This window comes from Solanum tuberosum, unplaced genomic scaffold, assembly GCF_000226075.1.
Source record: "Solanum tuberosum cultivar DM 1-3 516 R44 unplaced genomic scaffold, SolTub_3.0 scf00058, whole genome shotgun sequence".
In the NCBI taxonomy this organism is placed as follows: Eukaryota; Viridiplantae; Streptophyta; class Magnoliopsida; order Solanales; family Solanaceae; genus Solanum; species Solanum tuberosum.
The window spans coordinates 1,126,469-1,139,169 of record NW_006238982.1 but is presented as its reverse complement, the minus strand read 5'-3'; the positions used below and the strand labels follow the sequence as shown (position 1 = coordinate 1,139,169).

The window sequence follows — 12,701 nt, the reverse complement described above, 5'->3', positions numbered from 1 at the left end:
CTAGTTGCAAGTCAAGCAGTTATGACCCAAAGGGCCAGGCAGTTATGCTCTAGATGTTTTTTTTGTGAAGCTGAAATAGAGACAGTAAATCATCTTTTTCTGCAGTGTAAAGTGACTGGAAAATTATGGCAATGGTTCATCAATCTGAGGGGTATTGGATGGGCCATGCCAAGGCATACTTCAGAAGTACTAGCATGCTGGAATAGAGATGGAAATCAGTCAGAACACAAGGAGAGATGGAAGATTGTCCCTTCTTGCATCTGGTGGACAATCTGGAAGGAGAGAAACCAGAGATGTTTTGAGAACAAGAACATTCCCTTCCAAAGTATAAAGATGAACTGTTTAGCAACATTTTATTTTTGGTGTACACATTCGGTACCTAAGGATATAGGGGAAATTAACCTATTTCTAGACAGTTTATAAGGAATATAGGAGATAGATTTTGTTTTGGGCTGTCCTTTCATACTTTTGATGTAACTATGTAGGAGCACACTATTGGTGTACTCCTTTTGTTTATAATACCAGTTAACTTTTTCAAAAAAAAAAATATGATGAAAAACCCATGACAAGAATATGAAAAAAAAATGTATTGCGTCCTCTATTGTTTTTTTAATCATTGAATGCAAGTATGCAACTATGTGATTATTTGTGTGATTTATGAACTGTAATGTACTGCGTCTTTCTGTAATTAAGTTGCAACTCTGTTGCCATTTGTGTTAAATAAGTATTCATGAAGTAGTATTGATTCATGAGTTTCTAATGTCTATCATCTTTTAGAGTTTTAGTTACTGTTAGCTTATATCTGTAAGCATGCTTGTGGCTGTTTTCCGGTGCATTTGAATGTGGAGGATATCAAAGCATTTAGGCTTACGGTGAATTAGTGACTACTATCCATCCTTGATAAGTATAAATAAATCAACTTCCTTTAATTTTTGCCACTGTTAATTAAATTTGGTTAAATCGAAAACCAAACTGAAATAAATCGAACCGAACCGAATTTATTTCAATTTGGTTTGGTTTCACATTTTTGCCAAACCGAAAACCGAACCGACCAACGCCCAGCCCTACCCTCAAAGCTTCTGTGCATCGCTGAAACAAAATCCCCAAAGTTCTCAGCTTTGTGACATCAGGTCCTATCTTTAGGTAGCTTTTCTTTCCTTTTGCACTTCTTCTTTTCTCCATGGTCTGCATATTTGTTTTTAGCATATGGGTCTTTGTTGGGTTTAACATTTTCTTTGGTAGATACTAGATAGAGGAATTTTCTTGGAAAAGGATGTTGGTCTTTACACAAAAGATCTGTATGCTTTCAGTTTTACTGGGATTGCCCTTATCTCCTTCTATGTGGTGCTTTATGACTCTTGAGTGCTTAATTTCTGCTCTTTGATTTTGCCTTCTTCTTGTTTCATGTGTTATGTTTTCTGGCAGAAAAATAATTGGTCATTTTTATAGGTAAATGTCCTGTCTTTGACCTTCAATTATTACTAGCTCTTTCATTCAATATATCTCTTTGCAGAAGAAAAATCCTTTGTTATACTTGTTTTCTTCTTCAATTGTAAGATTATAGGGATTATTTCAAAGAGGTGGTGTTAGTGCGACCCAATTTGATTTTTATTTATTAGAAATCAAATCAATTAATACTATTTTAAAATTCTAAAAGTAAAATAATCAAAGAAAAAGCACATGGACAAACGAGAATGAGTTAGACGGACATGATATCTCGTGGAAAGATGTTGCTAATATGATTTACTCGTGGATTTTTATTCTGCGACACACCTATGTAGTCAGGATGTTTGATGATATGCCTCAAAGAATCAATTTTTCTTACAGGTATTCTACAACATACATATCTATGATCTTCACCAGGGAATAACATATACATCTATCATTCAGCAACATAAAAGATGTATTCCTACTTCTAGACTTGGTCTGTAATCTCTGTGCATGTGTGTATGCTGGTATGCCAATTTCTTTTTATGCTACAACTGTAAGCAAGAGTTCTTTTTATGCTACAACTGTAAGCAAAAGGTAATTGTGTTTGTTCTATCATTGAATATCTGAATGTTTTCGCATGTTGTTGCTTATCTTGAGTATCTAAGTTAGCAAGACATGATATTATAGCCAGTGTGAACTCCAAGGGGATTGGTAGCCAGCTGTTTCAGGGGCATTGTTGGTACTTAATATTTCCAGCTGTTGTTGCCTTGAATAAAATCTTGAACTACCTTAATTAACTTATTTAATGGCCCTCAATACTGCTGTATATTTCACATTGGTATGTGGTTAGTTAATGTTTTAGTAGTTCAAGTTGGAAAAAAAGTTTTCATTATATTGCTATGGCTTTTTGTTTTTTTTATCGAAGAGTCATTTATTTGGGTGCTTGAATGGCATACAGGACAATCTGTTGCTACTGGTGTTCTTGTGCCTTTTTGACCATTGTTTCGATGAATTTGTTCAATTTCGCGTTGTTTCTCCTATGATGAGCTTCTTTTGATTGAGGAAATAAAACTTGAAGATAATTTTTTTGGTGACTGGTTTGCCTTTTTCCCTATGTTGCTCGGACTCTTCTTCAAAAAAATGTCAACAGGTGTGTGTCTGGTTCTCCAAAATGTAGTATTTTTTTAGAATCCAACACGGGTGCGGCATCGAAAGTGAAGAGACCGTGCAACTTAGCTTTTTTCTTCCAAGATAAGCTATTCTTGATTGTGAGATAAGTTAAGAAAGACAATCTTTTTAATGGTTTAATGAAGCAGAATTGGTGTGTAGTAAATGAATGAACCAAATGCCATGGGACATGGTTCATCCAACTAGAGAAATAGTAGTAGACATGTAATTTAGTGCACAAATATGTCTGTTCTGTCTATCTGACAGGAAAGATACTGCAAATGTTGTAGATTGATCATGTGGTAATTGGTTAAATACTTAAATTTGCTTATCAACATGAATAAATTGCTGAAATCGATATGCATTTCATATAAGTTGAACTGATGTGGTGAAAAGTACTCGATAATGGATGATTTCTATGTTACATGAACTAAAGAGTGAATTGCTTGGTTACAGTAAACAAAACTGAGCCACCAATAAAGGTGGTTTTTTGAGTTTTGGGCTCATATTTTGCTCCTCATCCTTACTAGTTTGGCTAATGTTTGTTGAGCAGCCAAAGTTTGAGCATGGTTAGACCCAGCATTACAGTTTGGATACTAATGCAGGTTCTGCAAAGATCCTCTCCGAAGAATTCAGGATTAGCCACTGCGTTGTTTATTGGAGTTTTAAGGCTACTGTATTCGGAGTCTCTACTTTCTTATCTTTGTCTGCTTTGTTTATTGGAGTTTTTTTTGTGTGAGTTTGATATTAACAAGTTCCGATAGTAGTACTCTGCGTATAAAAAATCCAATTTTTTGGTTCTTGATTTGATTATTTCTATTGCAATTGATCATTATAAGTAGGTGCTTCTTTGTCATGACCCTCAACTAAGCATTTATCGCTACTTTACAAAGTATGTATGCTGACATGAAAGAAAGCCAGTCCTAAAGATAGACTGCTCCATTGATAGTTTTGGGTCATCAAGATAGACTGCTCCTTTTGCTCAAGTACAGAATTAACCTCTTGTTCCTGAATTCTTCTGCTATAGCTTCAGTGACAGATCTTTGCAAATTTCTGGTTATATGTGACTTGTGAGAGTGTAGTCACTCCTTTGTATACAAGATAATACAATGGATTATGTCAATAAGATAGTGAGAAGAATATATACATTGAACTTTGTTGTTAACAGTGACATCATTTAGGCCTCTAAATACATTAACCCCCCGTGCGCGCGCGCTTTGTACCTCTTTTTGAATGATATATTAAAGTTGCTAACTTTGGATTGATTTCTGGGAAATGTCAAAATTGCAGTGTCTATCAATCACACAAATAGATATTATATTCTTCATGTCATCAAAATTTCTCATTACACTCGGTTGGTGATCCTCTTTGTCAGCCTCTTTTTATCTATTTGATTTCTCTTTCCCATTGCTTGCTCCAGATTGGGCCCATGCTCAGTACAGGAACCCCTCACATATTTTTGAAAAGGCAATAAACAATTTACATTTGGTTTTGCAGGAGAATCGAAGGAGTATGAGATACAATTTCGAGGAGGAGGATGGTGGCCGTCAATCTGAAGATGTGGAATGGCTACCCTTACAACACCACCCAGTCTTTTCTACTCCGCCGGACAGGGATAGGGATGGAGACAGGGCCTTGACAATGCCCAAAAATCTTTTAGCTTGCGACGGAGCTTCTCGTCTCTACTTTTGGGACTCTTACAAAACCTGTCTGCATCGACTCTCTGTTCGATTTGGTGAACCTGATCCTACTTCCCTCCTTGCAGCTTCTCCCTCTAAGGTAACTTCTTATGTACAAATCTCTATTCCATGTTTATGTTTTACTTTTCTTAGCAAACTGAACTTTACTGCTTGAATAGAGGAGGGTTATAACATTTTCAACAATCTACTTGTAACATATAGGGATTAGTTGATTCAAAGGTGACAACAATAGTTAACCATACTGGTTTGACTGATTTCCAACTTCTATTGCACCTTTAACATGCATAGCCCTACACCCCCATTCCTCTATGATTAATAAATATTCAATTCAGCCCCAATGTTCAATCCACTTCTTTCATTCTTTCTCTTTCCTCCCTTATTTTAAAAACCCAAAAGAGGGAGAGACGGATTCATCACCAATATTTGAAGTGCATTGGTACTACTTCTACCTGATATCAAGCTACTAATTGTTCTAGCTATATTTGATGGTGCTGGTTGTTGCTTAGGTACTGCAAGCTGATGTGCAATTGAATTCTGAGGTTCAGCGAATTTCCATTAACAGAAATGGATCAGCACTTTTCCTAGTTGGTTTGGATGGTTTATACGTCATGTATCTCTATGGGAGGTCTTCGACAAAAGAAAATACAATTATTTGCCGGTATAACTTCCTCATTTTGGTTTTGTATGGTTATGTTTTCTTTGGACTCCAGTGTGTTTCAAACAATAGTGTTATTGTGATTTGTAACTATTTGTCATTTGAAATGTCATTCTCCTTTATCTTCGGAGTTCGGAAGCACCATATGTATTTAACCAGTCCTATGCACTTCTGTTCCTGGTTGCCTGGAGGAAATTATGAATTTTCTGGTATAGCTATCTGAAACCATCTTTCCATTTTAAAAAAAATTCAATTTTGTATGTAGCTATTTGTTTTTGAAAACTATTCTTGATCTTGCATCTCAGCATATACAGTTTTCTCTTGGAATGGCTCCGTAAGCTACGTATTCTAGGATACCCAGCTTGTTGACTGCTGTTTACGATTATTGGTCTTTTAATGAGAACTTTGTTTTTTCTTTGTTTTCTTTGCTTATTTATGTTTTTGGGATTTCTCATTCATCAAGAGACCTGTGAATCCGTAATTACATGCTAATATTTTCGTTAATTCAAGGGCAAGAGGCAGGTCAGAATTGTACGTGTCTGCAACGAGTAATGCCATCTGTTAGGATATCTCCTTGTTCTAGCATTGCTCATCAATGATGATATTGATATGAGGTCACACCTAAATGGCTCCTGAATCTTTGTAAAAAACGGTTTTTGGGATTCTTGGGAAGAAATATTACATTTAAGAAGCACTTTGGGTGTGTTAGAAGCTCAAAAATGGCAAGTAATTGCAAAATTTGGCTTTTCGGGTTTTCTGGTGGACAATAGGCTTATTTTCCTTGGTTTGAAATAGAAGTGTTTGAAAATATAAAATGATGGTATAGTTATCCTGATATGCCATAAATGAGCAGTAATGGATCTGTGCTAATGAGCAAGCCACTTTTCAATTGAATGGTCTGATGCATTTTGCATAAGCCATCTCTACTCTTTATGACTGGAAATCTCAAGTAGCATATTCAATTACAATAATGGTGATACCAATTTTTCTTACTACTCCCAGTCTCTCGTTTGTTACCCTTCTATGATCATTTTCCTTATGCCTTCGATTTGCTTTGAATATTCAGATGACATACTGTTCTCTATGATTTTTGGATTCTCTTTCTTCTTTCACCTTGGAAAAGCTACAATTTTCAAGAACTTGACAAAAAAAAGGAAGGAAGTTACTAGTTGTTAGCTAGGTAGATGGAGGAGAGAGAACAGAACAACTTTGACAAGCCTTTTTGATCATCGACTACATCTCTAAAACTCAAAACATTTGGGTGAGCATAACCAAACTACCCAAGAAGTCAAGACTTTTCTAGAGGAGATATGTGCCAAGAAGGTGAAAATGTTCGACGAGTCAACTTTACACATTCATGAGGGATATTCCAATGATATCCAACAACCCAGATAGGGAGTCACCTAGGTTATCCTTTTCCATCTGTACACACTTTCTAGCTGTCCTTTTCTTGAATTTCTCATGATTCCTTGGTTGAATGAAGGAAGGCGAGAGTGACTCGTACTTCTCTCTAGAAGTCCATAAATTTAAGTCACAAATTTACAAGGAAGCCTTGACTTGGCCAACACTTGACGTAGAAGAAGTTTTAGAAGATTGAAGGTTGGTGAAGAAGAACCTAGCTAGTATGCAAATTTGCTTGGTTGGAGGTTTAATGAAATGGGTTGATTATTAGTCAACTCAATATATGATAAATTTGAGAAACAACAATGGATTTTATGTACTTTCTTTGCATGCAATTTTTGTACTTACCTCAAGCTCCTTTGGTCAATGTGGTAGGTGGGCATATGCTAAAAATATCGAAGTTGGTTAATCACTAGAGTTTTCAGTAGAATTTATTTTAGGGTGGGGTGGGGGGAATGTGACTGCTTCCATTCTTTAAATAAAACTATATTTTTAAGGTGGTTGGGGTGAGGGGTGGGAGAGAATGTGACTGCTTCCATTCATTCATTGAATAAAACTATCAATAAAGTCTTTACACTTTACACAATCTTTGTTCTCTAGCAAGTGAAATGTATCCTATTTTGGCTAATATATTCTCCATTTCTATCTTCTCATATGTAATAATATTCTGTTAGCTGGTTTCCTTAACAAATTGTATTTGTTTTTTTGCCACTTTGGTTTGTGGGGCTTACTTTCTCATATAGCTATTTTTTGTTATTAAATCTAATAGTACTAGCTTGATTCTCAAGGTATAATAAACCTGCAACAAGAATAAGGTTGTAATTTGGAAGGACTAAGATAATCAATCTTCGAGAAGAACAATTAAGGAGGTCCACCACCCAAGACACATGCTTCATAGGGAAGTATCAACTAGTAGAATTAGGCAGTGAAGTCAGGCTTGACAGGGAGAATAATTTTTCGAGAAAGAAAGCAATAGGAACATAGATGAAACTGGCCAACCTTTAGCCATCAATGATGGGTGGAGGGGAATGACAAAGTGGGTGTGGAAACGATTCCTCAACTTTGGGGAGTTCTAGGGGATTCTTTTTGAAGAAAGGAAGATATGGTTGTAGAGTCGCTAATTGATATTTCAAAAGGCAAGAAGAGTTAGAGGAGATGAAAGAGGGGTGGGATACTAGGTTGGCCAAACCATGAGGAGGAAGAGGTAAAATTATAGTGTACGAAAGGTGATATGGGTGACTATGAGGAGAATGATGGAAGTGGAAAGGGGATACTGTTGTAAGGATATATAAGCTATTGATATATAAAGATATTTTTTGCAAGGGGGTTGGGTGATAGAAACAAAAACGGCCATCATCCAAGTAGGTGTTAGAAAATTGGAGGTGAATCTACTACGCTTTCAAGAAACTACATTAATGGAGCTCATGACAAATGCAATAATGAGATATGTGTGTGTGTGTTTGTGGGGATGATGGTTAAGTACAACACATTAATGTCTAATAATATTGAGTGAGGGAAGTGCTTTATTATTATGGAATAAGAGCAAATGGAAAGCTCGAGTGGTGTAACTTAAGTGACCTTGTTATTTCCTATACCATTCAATTTGGTGATGGAAGTTTGAAATAAGATGATTGATGACACTGTGATAGGAGGTTATTTGAAGATTTTTTCAGTTTAACATACTAGTGCATATGTGATGAAGATATTTTCTTGTTGTTTTCCTTGAATCAGACCTTCATATAATTCAAAGTAGTGTCAAAGTTGAAGATCAACACTAAAAATTAAGATCATTTCAGTGGACGAGGTGGACATGTTGACCACCTCATACAAGTTCTCAATTGCAGGTGGACAAGCTCGTGAGGCTTGGGGTAAGGGGTCCATTATTTTCTCTGTTGTACAATTTGATGATGGAAGTCTTAAGTAGGATGATAGATGAAGTTGTGACGGGAGGTTAGAGTTTCTCAGCCTTGATTAGTGAACATAGTTGCGTAATGGACTGATGGTCACACACCTATTATTTGCTGATGACATACCAGTGTATATCTAATGGGGATATATGTTAAGATATTTTCTAGTTGAGTTCCTTGAAATAGACCTTCATATAATTCCAAGTAGTGTTAAAGCTCACGATCAACACTTAAAAAGTGATATCATTTTCGTGGATGAGGTGGACAATGTTGAACACCTAGCACAAGTGCAATTGTACGTATAAAACTCTCCTTACCATATACCTAGGATCTAAGTTGCACGGACTCTTCACTTTCGATGCCGCACCCGTGTCGAATTCTCCAAAATTACACTACTTTTGACGAATCCGACACGCACCCCTTGACATTTTAGAAGAGTCCGAGCAAAATAGCCTAGGATTGCCATTGGGTGTTTCAAATTAGGGCAAGTTGTGTGAGATTCAGTAACTAAAAGATTTGAAAGGTGACTAGTAGGGTGACAAAAGAGACATTCATCAAAAGGGGGAAGGAAGCACTAGTCAAGAGCACAATATCAAGCATACCCACATATTACATATTTCTTTGCAGGCTCCATTTAGTATAGGGAAGTTGTAATGGCTTCAAAAGAATTTCTAATGGGACTCAACAGAAGGTACTCATCATTTTACCTAGTTAGTTGGGAGACCATAACCTCTTTGAGAGAGTAAGGAGATCCTGCAGTGACTGACTTTAGAGTTTCCAACAAGACACAGTTTCATAAATGGATAGGGTTATTTTTGAGGACCAGATATTATAGAAGGAGGTAATCAGAAGGAAATATGCTATTGTGGAAGGGGATGGAGGACTGGAAACATTAAATTGTCGTATGGATGCTATCCTTGGTGGAACAACCTAAAGGAATGAGAAGACTTCAGTAGCGTCGTTACATATATGGTAAGGGTGGTAGCAAAGTTAGCTTTTAAGGTCACTAGGGTTGTGAATGGACTGAACATGTTAAGGAGCCTCCCCAACTCATAGAATCTTGAGCCAAAATGAGATGACAGCGCAACAGATTTGAATGGCACAAGATAGGATAGTTCACTGGAACTTGAGATTTAAGAGGAATTTATAAGAATAAGAGATTGACGGATTTCAAACATTGGGAGAAATACTCTAGAAATAGAGCATTCATTCACTAGCTATCATGGAGGGGGAGGGTAAGAACTAAGAAGTGATGGTGCGTTCTTTGTAAAGTCATGCCACCACAAGCTTTTGTTGAAGGATGATTCAGTATTCCTATGGTGCCTAGAAAGGTGTGCTTTTAGTCTTGTTAGCAGCAATGGAGTAATTCTGTCAACTGAGTACACGTGTTACATGAGGAAGAGAATTATTACATGTGTTAGCCGGTGTTCTATTGATGGTTACACAAGCGACGATGTGGATCAACTAATGCTTGCATTAAGTTTTGCTGTTCATGACACCCCTTGTTGGTTTCTTTGTGCACCAGGCCACCTTGCCCAGGTGTCCGCATGTTTGCAATGGGTTATATCGAATTGGTTTGGAGTGCAACCGGTGATGCTTGGTTCCGTAAAGGACATGTTACATATTTGGGTTTTTATTAGAAAGAAGAGAAGTCGAAGAGTATAGAATGTTGCCGCCTTAGTCATCACGTGGGAGTTGTGGAAAGAGAGAAATATGAACTGTTGAGGGGGTACGAAATAATTTTGCTATTTAAGAAATTGCCAATTGTTTTTAGTTAGTCTCTGATGCACCTAGGAGGTTCCTTTTGTATAAAAGTTTGTCATTTTTTTAGAGAATTATACTCTTGTGTAGGTTTTTCTCCTTTTGATACACTGCTTATATGTAGGAGTTAACTCACATTGATGATATTATGTACCTTATTAAAAAAAGATTAAATATATATTTTTCAAAGTATCTCTAGTTTAGTTTAATTTGTTTGTATTTTAATATCAAATAGAGGACTTTTATAGTCATTGAATGCAGGTTTTGTTTGCACCTCCTAACTTACATTCTGTTCTGTAAAGGGCAATATCAGGTAATGTCAAACGAAGAAGAGTCTCTTTCTATGATTCAAGAATATTTATTACTGTTATCCTTGAGTAAACCAGTCAGATTATCCTCTCACCTGTATTAGGAGATTAAAACAAAATAGACATGATAGCTACTTCTTCAGTACCAATATTTGAGGGTAATTATGTTGTTTTCTGACAATCAGTTGTGGTGCATTTGAAGTCACATTAAATGTGTTCATTTCCTGTTGCCGGTTACAGGACAGTTCTAGTTGGTTCAGAGATCTACTTTGACAGAAACAAGTCAATACGCACGTTGAAGGTTTGTTGGCACCCTTACAGTGACACCCATCTTGGAATTCTCTCTTCTGATTCGGTTTTCAGGTACTTATTTCTTCATTGAAAATTTAATTTAGGATTTTTGATGATACAGTTCTCAAGTGGTGTATGTTGAAAACCTGAAAAGAGTTGCTCAATCTGTGTTTTTTAGACATTTTAATAAGACTAGTCTCTCGACATGTGTGTTGCACGTGGTTCCGGAGTCATGTAGTCAAGTTGATAGTATATTGCCTGACATTGGAGTGTAGAGTTTTTGTTAAATTATATCAATAATATTCAGTTAAAAATTATACACAAACGAATGAAGTGAGCAGTTTCTGGAATGATCAGTGTTGATTGTTGAATGGTGTCTTGTTAGCCGATGTCAAGATAATTACATATAGTCTGAACCTATAAAGATACAATCAAAGTTCAATTAGATCATGTAATTGCTTTTACTTATTTAGCTTTTATGGGGTACACTCATGTAATTAACCGTATCTCCACCTAATGCTTTCTTCTAGATGATATTCCAGGTGTATGTTCCTTTCACTCGTTTCGGTTGCTCTGTCATAACAAAAACTCTTGTTATTGACATTGAAATCCCTATTGGAAGTGCAACATAAAGTTGACAATGTGAGAAAGCATGTTGCGGTAGATATAATTTGGTTATAAGAGAATAGAAGGATTTCACAAACTTGAAACTTATAGGAGTAGATGGAATTCTAAACTAAATGAAGATTTGCTTGTTTAAATTGTTGGATACCGAACAAGAAAAAAGCTCCATGCCTTTCTCTTTTAGAAAATACTATGTGCATTTCTTTAATCTTTTTCGGGAGGCAATTAGTACACAAGAAAGTGCATCTTGCAGTACACATGAAAAGGAATTTATAAACAATAACAGAAAAGAGATATGGTGTTATATATCACCGGGACATGGTGTTCTAGTGGAAGGTTTTGTTTGGTGCATAGTGCTATATGGTTGTTGAGCTCTCAATATATATGCCACTTCCACATGGGGAAATAATTGTGGTGCAGAACTCTTCACGGCAAACATGTCATTCAATTGGCTTATTAAATTAGATTAATTGTCCATGATCTGCTTCTTTTGGGGAACATTTTAACGTGCACCCTAAATGGAAAGGACAGAACGAACTGAAACCTCTTTCTGTTAGTTCAAACCCTCAAATGACAATGATATATCTCTAAAATAAACAGTTCCCTAAGTTGTACAGGTAGGTTTTCTAAAACAAAAGACTTGTGGAGAACAACATGCTGCTTTTGGTCTGCTACATGAGTCTAGTTGTGGCCATCTGAAAGCTCTCTAAAATTTCTAAGTGAGATGCAATACTTCATTATATTTCTTTCAAGAAGCTAATCCTTTTGGACTAGATGAGCCGAAAAATAGTAGGAGTATCAACAAATACCAAAGAGGACAGAACCTTATATCTGGAAGTGAGCTGTCAGTAATTTCACCTGTCTTGTTGCTCATTAATACAAATTGACGATGTTCTTTTCATTTGCAGTAATGCATGTTGATAGAGGTTATAACTCGGACAACTTGGATCCATTTAAATGTGGAGCCCAAATGTTGGGTTCAGTAGAACCATGCTATTGCATAGAACGACACTGTTAGAATTCTAGGAATATTCCATAGCATGTGTGTAAATATAGTAGGTAGCTTGATTTACTCCTAGATTTACTCTAACTTGATTTGATATTGATTTGTATTGATAATGTATTGATTTCCTTTCCTTTTGAGGACATGTATACTTAGCTATTTAAACCCCAATAGCTTGTGGGAATAACCAAGCTGAGTTCTCTCTCAAACTCTTGTCTTCTCACATGGTATTAAGGCTGGCAAGGGGACGGGACGGGACGGGACGGGGTTGGGGGGATTTTGGGGGGACCGGGATTGGGGGGACAAAAATAAGTCCCGTCCCGTCCCACTATATATACGAGATGGGACGGGTTTTGGGGGGACGGAATGGGACGGGACGGGGGATTTTTTATTTTTTATATACTTATTTATTTGTATTGAAATTATATGTTATTGAATAACATTTTTAGTTTA

At 36.4% G+C, this 12,701-nt stretch overlaps 1 protein-coding gene across 16 annotated transcripts in view; it reads left to right on the top strand.

Annotated features, from left to right (window-relative positions):
• LOC102585027 (nuclear pore complex protein NUP88-like) overlaps nt 1-12,701 on the top strand; it is a 60,163-nt gene that overhangs the window by 8,164 nt on the left and 39,298 nt on the right. For 9 of the 16 annotated variants that reach the window (XM_006344486.2, XM_006344484.2, XM_015307429.1 and 6 more), the window contains 4 exons: nt 1,828-1,955; nt 4,096-4,377; nt 4,805-4,956; nt 10,571-10,693. In XM_006344486.2, coding sequence (XP_006344548.1) covers nt 1,950-1,955; nt 4,096-4,377; nt 4,805-4,956; nt 10,571-10,693 — 563 coding nt within the window. In that variant the 5' untranslated portion in view covers nt 1,828-1,949. Of the gene's footprint in view, nt 1-1,827; nt 1,956-2,630; nt 3,953-4,018; nt 4,378-4,804; nt 4,957-10,570; nt 10,694-12,701 lie in introns of those variants that run through there. The other 7 variants (XM_015307431.1, XM_006344489.2, XM_015307433.1 and 4 more) reach the window with 4 other exon arrangements.